Genomic DNA, 16,907 nt, shown 5'->3' with positions numbered 1-16,907 from the left:
TGGATTTAATTGTTTTTTCCCCTCATCAATCTTCACACAATACCCTATAATGACAAATGTATAAAAAAACTGAAATATCACATTTACATACAGTTGAAGTTGGAAGTTTACATACACCTTAGCCAAATACATTTAAACTCAGTTTTTCACAATTCCTGACATTTAATCCTAGTAAACATTCCCAGTCTTAGGTCAGTTAGGATCACCACTTTATTTTAAGAATGTGAAATGTCAGAATAATAGTAGAGAGAAATATTTATTTCAGCTTTTATTTCTTTCATCACATTCCCAGTGGGTCAGAAGTATACAGTCGTGGCCAAAAGTTTTGAGAATGACACAAATATACATTTTCACAAAGTTTGCTGCTTCAGTGTCTTTAGATATTTTTGTCAGGTGTTACTATGGAATACTGAAGTATAATTACAAGCATTTCATAAGTGTCAAAGGCTTTTATTGACAATTACATGAAGTTGATGCAAAGAGTCAATATTTGCAGTGTTGACCCTTCTTTTTCAAGACCTCTGCAATCTGCCCTGGCATGCTGTCAATTAACTTCTGGGCCACATCCTGACTGATGGCAGCCCATTATTGGATAATCAATGCTTGGAGTTTGTCAGAATTTGTGGGTTTTTGTTTGTCCACCCGCCTCTTGAGGATTGATCACAAGTTCTCAATGGGATTAAGGTCTGGGGAGTTTCCTGGCCATGGACCCAAAATATCGATGTTTTGTTCCCCGAGCCACTTAGTTATCACTTTTTCCTTATGACAATGTGCTCCATCATGCTGGAAAGGGCATTGTTCATCACCAAACTGTTCCTGGATGGTTGGGAGAAGTTGCTCTCGGAGGATGTGTTGGTACTATTCTTTATTCATGGCTGTGTTCATAGGCAAAATTGTGAGTGAGCCCACTCCCTTGGCTGAGAAGCAACCCCACACATGAATGGTCTCAGGATGCTTTACTGTTGGCATGAAACAGGACTGATGGTAGCGCTCACCTTGTCTTCTCCGGACAAGCTTTTTTCTGGGTGCCCCAAACAATCGGAAAGGGGATTCATCAGAGAAAATGACTTTACCCGAGTCCTCAGTAGTCCAATCCATTTACCTTTTGCAGAATATCAGTCTGTCCCTGATGTTTTTCCTGGAGAGAAGTGGCTTCTTTGCTGCCCTTCTTGACACCAGGCCATCCTCCTAAGGTCTTCGCCTCACTGTGCGTGCAGATGCACTCACACCTGCCTGCTGCCATTCCTGAGCAAGCTCTGTACTGGTGGTGGCCCGATCCCACAGCTGAATCAACTTTAGGAGAAGGTCCTTGGGCTTGCTGGACTTTCTTGGGCGCCCTGAAGCCTTCTTCACAACAATTGAACCGCTCTCCTTGAAGTTCTTGATGATCCGATAAATGGTTGATTTAGGTGCAGTCTTACAGGCAGCAATATCCTTGCCTGTGAAGCCCTTTTTGTGCAAAGCAATGATGACGGCATGTGTTTCCTTGCAGGTAACCATGGTTGACAGAGGAAGAACAATGATTCCAAGCACCACCCTCCTTTTGAAGCTTCCAGTCTGTTATTGTTATTGGAACTCAATCAGCATGACAGAGTGATCTCCAGCCTTGTCCTCGTCAACACTCACACCTGTGTTAACGAGAGAATCACTGACATGATGTCAGCTGCTCCTTTTGTGGCAGGGCTGAAATGCAATGGAAAAGTTTTTGGGGGATTCAATTCATTTGCATGGCAAAGAGGGACTTTGCAATTAATTGCAATTCATCTGATCACTCTTCATAACATTCTGGAGTATATGCAAATTGCCATCATACAAACTGAGGCAGCAGACTTTGTGAAAATTAATATTTGTGTCATTCTCAAAACTTTTGGCCACGACTGTACATACACTCAATTAGTAATTGGTAGCATTGCCTTTAGAATTGTCTAACTTGGGTCAAATTGTTTCGGGGAGCCTTCCACAAGCTTCCCACAATAAGTTGTGTGAATTTTGGCCCATTCCTCCTGACAAAGCTGGTGTAACTGAGTCAGATCTGTAGGCCTCCTTGCTCACACACGCTTTTTCAGTTCTGTCCACAAATTTTCTATAGGATTGAGGTCAGGGCTTTGTGATGACCACTCCAATACCTTGACTTTGTTATCCTTAAGCCATTTTGCCACAACTGTGGAAGTATGCTTGGGGTCATTGTCCATTTGGATAACCCATTTGCGACCAAGCTTTAACTTCCTGACTGATGTCTTGAGATGTTGCATCAATATTTCCACATAATTTTCCTTCCTCATTTTGTATTTATTTAACTAGGCATGCCAGTTAAGAACAAATTCTTATTTTCAATAATGGCCTAGGAACAGTGGGTTAACTGCCTTGTTCAGGGGCAGAACGACAGATTTGTACCTTGTCAGCTCTGGGATTCGATCTTGCAACCTTATGGTTACTGGTCCAATGCTCTAACCACTAGGCTACCTCCTGCCCCGGCACACGGTTAGGGGAGGGTTATGGCCGGGGTAGGCCGTCACTGTAAAATAATCAAAAGGGGGAGGCTTGCAAGCCTCTTGATGCCATCTATTTTGTGAAGTGCACCAGTCCCTCCTGCAGCAAAGCACCCCCACAACATGATGCTGCCACCCCCGTGCTTCACGGTTGGGATGGTGTTCTTCGGCTTGCAGGCTTCCCCCTTTTCCTCCAAACATAATAATGGTCATTATGACCAAACAGTTCTATTTTTGTTTCATCAGACCAGAGGACATTTTTCCAAAAAAGTACGATCTTTGTCCCCATGTGCAGTTGCAAACCGTAGTATGGCTTTTTTATGGCGGTTTTGGAGCAGTGGCTTCTTCTTTGCTGAGTGGCCTTTCAGGTTATGTCGATATAGGACTCGTTTTACTGTGGATATAGATACTTTTGTTCCTGTTTCCAGGTTCCACAAGGTTCTTTGCTGTTGTTCTGGGATTGAATTGCACTTTTCACACCAAAGTACATTCATCTCTAGGAGACAGAACGCGTCTCCTTTCTGAGCGGTATGATGGCTGCGTGGTCCCATGGTGTTTATACTTGCGTGCTATTGTTTGTACAGATGAACGTGGTACCTTCAGGCATTTGGAAATTGCTCCCAAGGATCAATCAGACTTGTGGAGGTCTACAATTTTTTTTCTGAGGTCTTGGCTGATTTCTTTTGATTTTCCCATGATGTCAAGCAAAGAGGCACTGAGTTTGAAGGTAGGCCTTGACATACATCCACAGATACACCTCCAATTGACTCAAATTAGGTTAATTAGCCTATCAGAAGCTTCTAAAGCCATGACATAATTTTCTGGAACTTTCCAACTATTTAAAGGCACAGTCAACTTAGTGTATGTAAACTTGTGACCCACTGGAATTGTGATACAGTTAATTATAAGTCAAATAATCAGTCTGTAAACAATTGTTGGAAAAATTACTTGTGTCATGCACACAGTAGATGTCCTAACCAACTTACCAAAACTATAGTTTGCTAACAAGAAATTTGTGGAGTGGTTGAAAAACGAGTTTTAATCACGCCAACCTAAGTGTATGTAAACTTCCGACTTCAACTGTAATTATTCAGGCCCTTTACTTAATTATATATTTTTTTAACCTATATTTAACTATGCAAGCCAGTTAGGGAAAGAGAATGGGGGATACCTAGTCAGTTGTCCAACTGAATGTATTCAACGGAAATGTGTCTGCAGTTAAGAACAAATTCTTATTTAACAGTGACGGCCTACCCCGGCAAAACCCTCCCCTAACCTGGAAGACGCTGGGCCAATTGTGTGCCGCCCTATGGGACACCCGATCATGGCCTGTTGTGATACAGCCTGGGATTGAACCAGGGTCTGTAGTGATGCCTTTAGGACTGAGATGCAGTGCCTGAGACCGCTGCACCACTCAGGAGTATGCAGTACTTTGTTGAAGCAGCTGTGGCAGCGATTACAGCCTTGAGTCTTCTTGGGTATGACGCTACAAGCTTGGCACACCTGTATTTGGTGAGTTTCTCCCATTCTTCTCTGAAGATCCTCTCAAGCTCTGTCAGGTTGGATGGGGAACTTCGCTGCACAGTTATTTTCAGGTCTCTCCAAAGATGTTTGATCGGGTTTAAGACCAGGCTCTGGCTGGGCCATTCAAGGACTTAGGGTCATTGTCCTGTTGGAACGGTGAACCTTCGCCCCAGTCTGAGGTCCTGTGCGCTCTGGAGCAGGTTTTCATCAAGGATCTCTCTGTACTTTGCTCCGTTCATCTTTCCCTCAATCCTGACTAGTCTCCCAGTCCCTGCCACTGCAAAACATCCCAACAGCATGTTGCTGTCACCACCATACTTCACCGTAGGGATGGTGCCAGGTTTCATCCAGATGTGAGGCTTGGCTTTCAGGCCACAGAGTACAATCTTGGTTTCATCAGACCAGATAATCTTGTTTCTCATGGTCTGAGTCCTTTAGGTGCCTTCTGGCAAACTCAAAGCTAAGGGGTGGCTTCCTTCTGGCCACTCTACCATAAAGGCCTGATTGGTGGAGTGCTGCAGAGATGGTTGTCCTTCTAGAAGGTTCTCGCATCTCCACAGAGGAACTCTTGAGCTCTGTCAGAGTGATCATCGGGTTCTTGGTCACCTCCCTGACCAAGGCCCTTCTTCTCCGATTGCTCAGTTTGGCCGGACGGCCAGCTCTAGGAAGAGTCTTGGTGGTTCCAAACATCTTCCATTTAAGAAAGATGGAGGCCACAGTAATCTTGGGGACCTTCAATGCTGCAGAATTTCTTTGGTACCCTTCCCCAGATCTGTGCCTCGACACAATCCGGTCACGGAGCTCTACGGACAATTCCTTTGACCTCATAGCTTGGTTTTTGCTCTGACATGCACTGTCAACTGTGGGACCTTATACAGACATGTATGTGCCTTTCCAAATCATGTCCAATAGATTGAATTTACCACAGGCTGACTACAATCAAGTTGTAGAAACATCTCAAGGATGATCTATGGAAACAGGATGCACCTGAGCTCAATTTCGAGTCTCATAGCAAAGGGTCTGAATACTTATGTAAATAAGGTATTTCTGTTTTTTATTTTGTATAAATTTGCAAACATTTCTAAAAACCTGTTTTTGCTTTGTCATTATGGGGTATTGTGTGTAGATTGATGAGGGAAAACAATAATTTAATCCATTTTAGAACAAGGCTGTAACGTAACAAAATGTGGAAAAGGGGAAGGGGTCTAAATACTTTCAGAATGCACTGTACATATAGTACAGTGTACTATAAATAGACAAAGCCATCAGACTCAAGTCTCATCCACTTGAAATCACTGGAGTGGAAGCACTTACGTTGAGATTAAAGGACTCCTGCAGCTTACTAAGGGTCATCTTATTGTAGAGAATCGTGACATCCTGACGTTCCTCTGCAGGGGATGTGGCCTATGACACGACAGCACAGAAAGTATAGGTGTACAGTAATGTCTGATGTATTATAATTTGAGGTGACAAACTGTATTTAGCAGTAATATTGATCTATTCATGATATTCATCAAGTTTTTAACATGCGGACAACATAAAGTAGAGTGTAGTTGATTTCATGAGTCTCTATTAGATGTTTCTTGCTGTAGACTAATTCATTGAAGTCTCTTTTTCATTTCTGTCACAGCTCTGGTTCCTATTGTGGCAGGTTGGCACTCACATTGGCAATATCTGTCTCTAGATCCAGCACCTGCACCATTTCCTCCACCACACGGTCATCTTCCTGGGTCAAGTTCCTGTCCTCGCGGGCAATCCTCGCCATGGAAACCATGTACTGCAAGTAGGCCTCTCGCACCTAAAGAGCCATACGACACATAACTGCAAAGTTGACCTGCAATGACATCAATATAACATTATTAAACACGCTGTTGATGAAAGTACCCTTTTGTAGTTTCCATCGTTGAAGTAATAATCTCTGGATGGCATTCCCAGTGCTGGCTGGTCAATCTGTAAAATATAAACAGACATGTCAGCTTTCTATCACCAAATCAGTATTGGTGAAGATTGACAAATAAAACAGTGAACTTTGGGAACATTGTGTATTCAGACACTGTCCTTACGTAGATAATGTGGCGCCGGGAATCGCGGTCATCCGTCCACACATACATGTCCAGAATAACCTTTTTGTGGTAACGAGAGTTGAGGGTGGCTAGAGTGTCCTCCAGGCTCCAGGCCTGTTCTGGGATAATAACGTGAAACAATTATACACAAGGCCATTTAATATAACATTAATCATCTGGCTTGCAGAGAGTACACTGACTACCTCTCACAGAGCCAAGTACACAGAGCCTTCAGAAAGTATTCATATCCCTTGATTTATTCCACATTTTGTTGTGTTACAGCCTGAATTCAAAATGGATAAAATAAATACAAATTCTCACCCATCTACACACAATACCCCATAATGACAAAGTGAAAACATGTTTTTAGAAATGTTTACACTTTTTTTGTATTAAATATCTAATTTCCATAAGTATTCACACCCCTGAGTCAATACTTTGCAGAAGCACCTTTGGCAGCAATTACAGCTGTGAGTCTTTCTGGGTAAGTCTCTAAGAGCTTTCCATACCTGGATTGTGCAACATTTACTCATTATTCTTTTCAAAATCATTGCTAGACAAATTTTCAAGTAGATTTAAGTCAAAACTGTAACTCGTCACTCAGGAACATTCACTGTCTTCTTGGTAAGCAACTCCAGTGTAGATTTGGCCTTGTGTTTAAAGTTATTGTCCTGCTGAAAGGTGAATTCATCTCCCAGTGTCTGGTGGAAAGCAGACTGAACCAGATTTTCTCTGCGATTTTGCCTGTGCTTAGCTCTATTCCGTTTACTTTTTATCATGAAAAACTCCCCCAGTCCTTAACGATTTCAAGCACACCCATAAAATGATGCAGACGCCACTATGCTTGAAAATATGGAGAGTGGTTCTCAATTTTGTGTTGTATTGGACTTGCCCCAAACACTATACTTTGTATTCAGGACCAAAAGTTAATTGCATTGCCACATTTTGTTGAGTTGTTGCAAACAGGATGCATGTTTTGGAATATTTTAATTCTTTACAGGCTTCCTTTTCACTCTGTTAATTAGGTTAGTATTGTGGAATAACTTCAATGTTGTTGATCCATCCTCCGTTTTTTTCTCCTATCACAGCCATTAAACTATGTAACTGTTTTACACTCACCATTGGCCTCATGGTGAAATCCCTGAGCGGTTTCCTTCCTCTCCGGCAACTGAGTTAGGAAGGACACCTGTAACTTTGTAGTGACTGGGTGTATTGATACACCATCCAAAGTGTAATTAATCATTTGACCATGCTCAAAGTGATATTCAATGTCTGCTTTTTTTTATTTTTACCCATCTACCAATAGGTGCCCTTCTTTGTGAGGCATTGGAAAACCTCCCTGGGCTTTGTGGTTGAATCTGTGTTTGAAATTCACTGCTCAACTGAGGGACCTTACAGATACTTGTATGTGTGGATTACAGAGATGAGGTAGCCATTCAAAAATCAAGTTAAACACTATTATTGCACACAGAGTAAGTCCATGCAACCTATTATGTGACTTGTTAAGCATATTTTTACTCCTGAACTTATCTAGGCTTGTCATAACAAAGGGGTTGAATACTTATTAACTCAAGACATTTCAGCTTTTCATATTTTATTAATTTGTTCAATTGCATTTATGGGGTACTGTTTGTAGATCAGTGACACAAAGTCTACATTTAATCAATTTTAAATTCAGACTGTAACACAACTAAATGTTCAAAACGTCAGGGAGGGTGAATACTTTCTGAAGCCACAGCGCTGTAGATGGCCACTGCCGCACAATTTACAGTCATATATCTGTTTGTGAAAACGCACCAGATGCACTTACGCGTGGTTAATTTTGTTTGAGCCACCGTCGTTGATTACATTTAATTATACTGGCGGCAGTCAGGAGGTTTGGCGCAGATCACAGTGGTCTATTTTAAGAATCGGTCACAGTCCTGATTGAGGACTGCTCTGCTGTTCTGCTGCCCACTCAACCCCCCCCCCCCATCACAACACCTGAGAGCCGGGAGGAGGGGCAGGCTGGACGAGCATGTCACACGTCACTCACACTCATATCACTCATCATTTCAGCTGGTGTGTGTGTGTGTGTGTGTGTGTGTGTGTGTGTGTGTGTGTGTGTGTGTGTGTGTGTGTGTGTGTGTGCGTTATCAGTACCTGTAGCGCTGTTCCAGTCCTCTGAGGCAACAGGCCAATCTCCTATGCTATCGATGAGACGCACGAGAGGCTTGGAGTCGAGCTGCTCTATCAGAGCTACAGCAGACAACACAGACAACACAGTGACACCTTTACGAACGCACTGTGCGTCAATCTTACATACTTACTGTTGATTACTATTACAGAGTATGCAACTAATTCTGACGAGACCAAAGAGCTGTAACAGTGTTAACTGCTGTCGAGTTGGTATGAGTTTAGACGTGAGAAATCCTACTCACTCTCATTCATGCAGGAGCTGTAGAGAGTTTTGGCCTTCTTGAAGGCATCACGGTCCTGATCACTCTCAGTCTCAAAAACTCCTGTGAGAAGATAACCGACAGCATCGCAAAGATTGACCTAATTTTATCCATTGATTTTATCTAACACAGCAAGTTGATAACACAGTGTAATCCTGCATACAAGACAGTAGCTGACCATGGATCACTTTTATCACATAATGGCTGACCCTGAGGTTACTATGGAAACATGTTGTTGACTGACCTTTAAAGGCCCATTGTTTTCCTGTGTTTTATATATATATATATATGTCCACACTATGAGGTTATGATCATGCCTTTTTGGTGTAAGAGCTGTTTGAAAAGACCACCTGAAATGTCTGCCTGTTTTGGTGGGATGGAGTTTTGGCCTTCCATGGTGACATCCCCATGCGGTAAATTAGTTAATAGACCAATAAGAAAGAGAGTTTCAAACCTCTCTGCCAATAACAGCTCATTTTCAGTTTTCCCCTCCACACTCAGACCACTCCTAGCAATATTCTTGCTTGAAATATCGCCTTTTGCTATTTTTGTTTCTTTTTGACCATTTTAATTGAAAACAATCACAGTAAGATACTTCAGTGTTACCCAGAAATGATTTGACATTGAGATTTTAAAAAAAATGGCTGAACTGGACCTTTAAGCACGATCTCCAGCTTGTCTCTGAGGATGTCGAAGACGCTGTGGCGGGAGCTGGTCTCTGGGATGACATGGCGCTCCAGCCAGCCCCCACAGGCATACTGGTAGAAGTTCTGACACGCCTCCACTGTTGCATCCATGTTCTGCAGAAGACGAGCAGCTGTGGGGCCACAGTCAGATGAGGAGTCAAGAGAGGGGAATATGGGACTACATAGCAGTTAAGGGAAACTTGTGACGCAGTTGTCTGTGATGTTGACATAATATTGAGTGATGAGTTTGTTTTGGGAGGAAGACCAACCCCGTATGAAGGTGGAATGCTCACCTGCAGTAACACACTCAGGAGTTGTGCAAACATTGCTGGGGCCAGAACGATACTGCTGCCCTGAAAACATGACACAGTGAATGGATATAAGAGGAACGTTTAATAGAAAACAACTATCGTCATTCCTGGCAAAGAGTATGAATTCATTAACAGCAGCATTAAGGACCCTTCAGATTTCTTTGGCAAAGTCATGGCTTGATACTGTCTGTCTGTCTGGTCTCTCTGAAATGGCTCTGTCAGCGATGACTATTCTCTCACTTTTGTCCGAGGGAATTAGAAGGGGAACATCCTCTGGCCAGTTTACATCGTAGCGTATCCTATAACATGGATATAATCACGTATTTCAACTGAAGTCCCGTGTAGCTCAGTTGGTAGAGCATGGTGTTTGCAATGCCAGGTTTGTGGGTTCAATTCCCATGGGGGACCAGTACGGAGAAAAGAATGTATGAAATGTATGCATTCACTACTGTAAGTCGCTCTGGATAAGAGCATCTGCTAAATGACTAAAATGTAAGACTCACCCTCAGTGACTGAGCTCCTCGACACACCAGATCTATTAGATTGCTCTGCATTGGAGAGAAAATAAATGCGGAAAATGCTTGATCAGAGCACTTACTGTTACAATAGGCTGGAATGCTTTTCCCACCTCAATAATGGACATTTGATTCTGATTAGAAAATTGGTCGCCTACTTATCCCTCAATATACTTTACAAAACACTCTGGGATAGTTGTCACAAGATGCTCATAAAGTTTTTCAGATACTGCTTGGCTTTGTGCTTTCCAACTAGAGGAATCATAACATGAAAACCTGATAAATATCACAGTAAGATGTGAGTGTAATTAGTGGAGGTCCAATTCTATTTGTATTTCTACTGCCCAATGCCCAACTATAGTCAAACCATATGACCTCCACAAGTTGACATAGCCGTTAAAATGTAAATTGCATTACTATTAGTGGAGAAAATCAGAGGGTCACAGACCAATTCAGGACATTACGCACTTTACTTTACAAATGGCATGACATTTAGCAATTGATTAGGGGAATAGTCCTCGGTCATTGGGTTGAGCCTACCTCTCAAAGCCGAAGTGTAGAGGACTATCAGTCCAGTTAGGGCACAGCTGACCAGCAACAACAGCACAGATAGCCCGATCTCCACAACAGTCCAACGGCGCTTCACTGGTTTGGTTGATTTTTCCATGATATCCATTTGGCTTTCGGATTTTCCCATTCTCACCTCTCCGGGCTCTCTGGAAAATTAGCGTGCAGAGTAACGGGGACGGGGTACAGGCAGAGAGCCTGCGTACCCGTTTGTGAGTGGGCTGTGTAAAGTGATGCAGTGCTTTGCCAGTCGTCCAAGTGACCTAAACCGAGTGAGAGAAAACATAGTTGAACCTTCAACTTATCTCTCCTTCGTATGAAAATGTGTCTCCTTTCTACGATAAAGCGTATTTATAGGCTAATAGCCTAATGAATCACACCCTTCCATTGGGCCTACTGCGCAACTGGAAATAAATTATTGTAGTGTCCGATTTGACCATGTTGTTCCCTTGACTGTTTCGGTGATATGACCCAGACACCGCTGACAACGATGCGCAGAACAAATTGTGAGCTCGGCTTTGCCACTTCGCTATTTTGAGAAAATTCTTAGTTTGGGACATAATATTTGCTCATTTGACTTTGGATACGTTTTTAGCCTTACAAGTGGTCATATTAGGCGTAATGTTAAATATAACGTGGGTTTCTTCACCCACTCATATCTTAAAGAATTTTGAATTAAATTATGCATTTGTGCTTTTAGTACAAAAAAAATATGTGTAGGCCTAACTCAATAGGGGTAATGTGGCCCTTCATAATTCTACAGCTGGCTGTACACCTCCAGCACAATATTTCCTACTCATCATAATGTTTTATCTGAACACAATATTGCAAATGAGCATTTCTGGGGAACAAATCCCAATGACTCATACCTTTCAGCATCACTTTGCATCTTTTCACTCATCAACACCTGTTCCTCCTCCCATACCAGCCTGTTGCACACTTTCTCTAGCTGCTCTTCTGTTAGGAGTGACAGGAGGCAGGGCTCTAAATCAGAGGTTCATGTCGCTGTGCCCCATTAGCTTCTCCTGATGAATACTCATGGGCACGTCTGGCACTGCTGTTGGAGGTTGAAGGAGCTGCAGGTCTTTACTGCCCATCTCGAATGTATTCGCAAAAGCTGTCTGTCTCAATGTCAGAGCTACATATCTCTGTAGTCAACAAGACCAGGTTGCTATGGTAGGCCTATATCCGAGCCAAAATCTGCTTTCACCCCTCAGATAGACTATACAATGAATTCCTTATTTTGATAATTAGATATTGCAAATTTGATATCTAATAGTGATATGATTGCACTGTCATCTTCAGTTTTCTTACTAAGGGTTGTGGTCATTTATGTATTAAATTCCGTTGATATATGCTGAACAAAAATATAAATGCAACGTGCAACAATTTCATTGATTTTACTGAGTTACATTTCAGCTGAGGACATCCGTCAATTTAAATAAATTCATTAGGCGCTAATTTATGGATATCACATGACTGGGAATACAGATATGCATCTGTTGGTCACAGATACCTTGAAAACATGGGCCTCGCAATGAGCCTCAGGATCTCTTCACAGTATTTTTGTGCATTCAAATTGCCATCTATAAAATGCAATTGTGTTTGTTGTCCGTAGCTTATGCCTGTCCATACCATAACCCCACCGCCACCATGCGGCACTCTGTTCACAACGTTGACATCAGCAAATCGCTAGCCCACAAGATGCCATACATGTTCTGTGGTTGTGAAGAAGGTGAGGACGCCTGGACATACTGTCAAATTCTCAAACACAACATGGAAAGCGGCATATGGTAGAGAAATTAATATTAAATTCTCTGGCAACAGCTCTGGTAGGTATTCCAATTGCACACCCCCTCAAAACTTGAGACATCTGTGGCATTGTGTTATGTGACAAAACTACACATTTTATAGTGGCCTTTTATTGTCCCCAGCACAAGATGCACCTGTGTACTCAAAGCATGCGCAGACCAACTGTCAAGTGTCTTCAATGACATTTTCAACCTCTCCCTGACCGAGTCTGTAATACATGTTTCAAGCAGACCACCATAGTCCCTGTGCCCAAGGAAGCGACGGTAACCTGCCTAAATGATTACCGCCCCGTGACACTGACGTCAGTGCTTTGAAAGGCTGGTCATGGCTCACATCAACAGCATCCTCCCGGATACCCTAGACCCACTCCAATTTGAATACCGCCCCAACAGATCCACAGATGACGCAATCTCAATCGTACTCCACACTGCCCTTTCTCACCTGGACAAAAGGAACACCTATGTGGGAATGCTGTTCTTTGACTACAGCTCAGCGTTCAACACCATAGTGCCCACAAAGCTTATCACTAAGCTAAGGAATCTGGGACAAAACATCTCCCTCTGCAACTGGATCCTGGACTTCCTGACGGGCCACCCCCAGGTGGTAAGGGTAGGCAACAACACGTCTGCCACGCCTGATCCTCAACATTGGGGACCCTCAGGAGTGTGTACTTAGTCCCCTCCTGTACTCCCTGTTCACCCACGACTGCGTGACCAAACACGACTCCAGCCCCATCATTAAGTTTGCTGACAACACAACAGTGGTAGGCCTGATCACCGACAACAATAAGACAGACTATAGGGAGGAGGTCAGAGAACTGGCAGTGTGGTGCCAGGACAATAACCTCTCCCTCAATGTGAGCAAGACAAAGGAGCTGATCGTGGACTACAGGAAAAGGAGGCCTGAACAGGCCCCCCATTAACATTAACGGGGCTGTAGTGGAGCAGGTCGAGTGTTTCAAGATCCATGGTGTCCACATCACCAACAAACTATCATAGTCCAAACATACCAAGACAGTTGTGAAGAGGGCACGACAAAACCTTTTCCCCCTCAGGAGACTGGAAAGATTTGGCATGGGTCCCCAGATCCTCAAAAGGTTCTACAGCTGCACCATCGAGCGCATCCTGACCGGTTACATCACCGCCTGGTATTGCACCTGCTTGGCATCTGACCGTAAGGCACTACAGAGGGTAGTGCGAACGGCCCAGTACATCGCTGGGGCCAAGCTTCCTGCCATCCAGGACCTATATAATAGGCATGTCAGAGGAAAGCCCAGTCACCCAAGTCATAGACTGTTTTCTCTGCTACCTCACGGCAAGCGGTACCAGAGTGCCAAGTCTAGGACCAAACGGCTCCTCAACAGCTTCTATCTCCAAGCCATAAGACTGCTGAGCAATTAATAAAATTGCCACCGGACAATTTACATTGACACCGTCCCCCCCTCCCTTTTGTACACTGCTGCTACTCGCTGTTTATTATCTATGCAGTCACTTCACCCCTACCTACATGTACAAATTACCTCAACTAACCTGTACCCCAGCACACTGACTCGGTACCGGTACCCCCTGTATGTAGCCTCATTATTATTATTGTGTTACTTTTTATTTTAGTCTACTTGGTAAATATTTTCTTAACTCTTCTTGAACTGCACTGTTGGTTAAGGGCTTGTAAGTAAGCATTTCACGGTAAGGTCTACACTTGTTGTATTCGGCGCATGTGACAAATAAAGTTTGATTGGGTTTGATTTGTAACGGTCATGCTGTTTAATCAGCTTCTTGATATGCCACACCTGTCAGGTGGATGGATTATGGCAAAGGAGAAATGCTCACTAACAGGAATGTAAAGAAATTTGTACACAAAAGTGGAGAGAAATACGCTTTTTGTGCGTATGGAACATTTCTGGAATCTTTTATTTCAGCTCATGAAACATGGGACCAACACTTTGCATGTTGCGTTTATATTTTTGTTCAGTATAGGTTATACCCTCAAATGTCTTGGGGGAATAGATGAGATTTAGTAACCTTTAAAAGTGTATTTGTGAATTAGAGCAATGATGCAATGTTATGGTGTATAACTAGACATCAAAACGAAAACCTTTGGGTGGAAAATGTCATGGATTTAGACTTTCTTTGCTCTAAGCACCTTTTCTCGTTAGATGGGATTACATGTTTGGTGACTGGTACTACAGCCACGTCTCTGAACTTCTCAACTCGGTGCCAGGGATTAGTGCCTGCCTGTGTGTCAGGTCAACAGTATGAACTTACTCAATGTTTCTGAACTCTGAGCCTATGTTTTGTTTATACACTACATGACCAAAAAAATGTGGACACATGCTCGTGGAACATCTCATTCCAAAGTCATGGTCATTAATATGGATTTGGTCCCCCCTTTGCTGCTATAACAGCCTCCACTCTTCTGGGAAGGCTTTCCACTCGATGTTAGAACATTTCTGCAGGGACTTGCTTCCATTCAGCCACAAGAGCATTAGTGAGGTTGGACACTGATGTTGGGCGATTAGGCCTGGCTCGCAGTCGGCGTTCCTCCTGAAAGAGGAAAGGGCCTTCCCCAAACTGTTGCCACAAAGTTGAAAGCACAGAATCGTCTAGAATGTCATTGTATGCTGTAGCGTTAAGATTTCCCTTCAGTGGAACTAAAGGGCCTAGTCCGAACCATGAAAAACAGCCCCAGACCATTATTCCTCCTACACCAAACTTTACAGTTGGCACTATGCATTTGGGTAGTTAGCGTTCTCCTGTCATCTGCCAAACCAAGATTCGTCCGTCGGACTGCAAGATGGTGAAGCGTGATTCAACACTCCAGAAAACGCATTTCCACTGCTCAAGAGTCCAATGGCGGCGAGCTATACACCACTCCAGCCAACGCTTGGCATTGCGCATGGTGATCTTAGGCTTGTGTGCGGCTGTTCGGCCATGTAAACCAATTTCATGAAGCTCCCGACAAACAGTTCTTGTGCTGACGTTGCTTCCAGAGGCAGTTTGGAACTCGGTAGTGAGTGTTGCAAGCAAGGACAGACAATTTTTACGCGCTATGCGCTTCAGCTCTGTGAGCTTGTGTGGCCTACCACTTCACGGCTGAGCTGTTGTTGCTCCTAGACTTTTCCACTCCCCAATAACAGCACTTACAGTTGACCGGGGCAGCTCTAGCAGGGCAGAAATTTGATGAACTGGCTTGTTGGAAAGGTGGCATCCTATGACGGTACCACGTTGAAAGTCACTGAGCTCTTCAGTGAGGCCATTCTACTGGCATTGTTTGTCTATGGAGATTGCATGGCTTTGTGCTCGATTGTATACATCTGTCAGCAACGGGTGTGGCTGAAATAGCCAAATCCACTCATTTTAAGGGGTGTTCATATACCTGTGTATATATAGTGTATCTGTATAGTGACAAAGAAAATGTAAAATGTTTTGTTGTTGTTGTTGTTGTCTAGTTTGTTAAGACATTTCAGGTGGCTTTGGGGGTATTTGTAGGATGCACACATGTAGCGTTCATGCTCAAAACAATCCATAAAGTAGGCAGCATGCATGATACAGTATTCATGTACGATAGAATAGAAAAGTGTTATCTGACTGGTAGCAAAATTAGTATACATTTTTACATTAAATAAAATTACCAGCTAAGATCATACAAATGAGTTTAAATCTTATGAAAATTTGAAACTATAGCAGCTATAAATGTATATCTGTTTATGTACCTGTCGTGGTTAAATGTGTGCAAAGGTATGTAGCAAGGGAGTGCCTGTGAGGCAGTGCTCCTTACCTGTATCTAGACGGTAGAATTCCCTGAGACGTCTCGCACAGCAAGCTGTTTTCCCAAACACCCCTACTGAGCTGTCACCCAGAGCTGGTGTGTGAAGAAATGACGCTGTGGCGCTGGATGCTTGAGAGATACTATCTGGTCCAGTTTGCAGCTCATGGGAGTGAGTGAGAGGGAGAGGGAGAGGGAGAGAGAGGGAGAGGGAGAGGGAGAGAGAGAGGGAGAGGGAGAGAAAGAGATGGAGAAAGAACGAGAGAGGGAGCGAGGGAGAGGCAGAGAGCATCCCTTACAAAAACACATCATTAAAATAAAATAAACAATTATTTCCTTGCAATATTTGATTTTGCTGTCAATACTTTTGGGTTTATGTTTTACTTTCAATATCATCATTCTTTTTGCAATACTAAGAATTTTGTTCTCGACTTCAGAAGCTTTGCTTGATATTAATGGCACAAAATTAACTCATTCACTAGAGGATTGCACCATATAATAACACTATTACTCTATTGAAAGTGTTTAAAGCAACAGTCCTTAATTGAAAATTAACAAAGTGAACTCCCCGCCATAGTTTCAGTAAAAAGCTGAGGTATGGAGCTGGAGGAATGCAACCACTCTCAAATCCATAGACTACGCTATGGATGCAAGGGCTGACCATCCATGATATGAAAATAACAGTCTAAACAATGTTTTTAGGCTAAACAGTGGTTGTTTAAATTTACTTTGCTCAC

General features: G+C 43.0%; 1 protein-coding gene across 1 annotated transcript in view; it reads right to left on the bottom strand.

The window, feature by feature from the left end:
• Positions 1-16,292, bottom strand: part of LOC106582826 (membrane metallo-endopeptidase-like 1) — a 48,122-nt gene extending 31,830 nt beyond the window's left edge. Inside the window, exons 1-11 of the mRNA XM_014166305.2 lie at positions 16,183-16,292; positions 10,567-10,856; positions 10,015-10,059; positions 9,494-9,553; positions 9,170-9,331; positions 8,497-8,577; positions 8,219-8,314; positions 6,077-6,195; positions 5,898-5,963; positions 5,677-5,811; positions 5,328-5,417 (exon numbers count right to left, since the gene is read on the bottom strand). Of these exons, the coding sequence (XP_014021780.1) occupies positions 5,328-5,417; positions 5,677-5,811; positions 5,898-5,963; positions 6,077-6,195; positions 8,219-8,314; positions 8,497-8,577; positions 9,170-9,331; positions 9,494-9,553; positions 10,015-10,059; positions 10,567-10,723 (1,011 nt within the window). The 5' untranslated portion in view covers positions 10,724-10,856; positions 16,183-16,292. The remainder of the gene's footprint in view (positions 1-5,327; positions 5,418-5,676; positions 5,812-5,897; positions 5,964-6,076; positions 6,196-8,218; positions 8,315-8,496; positions 8,578-9,169; positions 9,332-9,493; positions 9,554-10,014; positions 10,060-10,566; positions 10,857-16,182) is intronic.
• Positions 16,293-16,907: the final 615 nt, after the last annotated feature.

This window comes from Salmo salar, chromosome ssa22 (genome assembly GCF_905237065.1).
Source record: "Salmo salar chromosome ssa22, Ssal_v3.1, whole genome shotgun sequence".
In the NCBI taxonomy this organism is placed as follows: Eukaryota; Metazoa; Chordata; class Actinopteri; order Salmoniformes; family Salmonidae; genus Salmo; species Salmo salar.
Note: the sequence above shows the minus strand (reverse complement) of the source record. Positions and strands in the feature narration are given on the sequence as shown.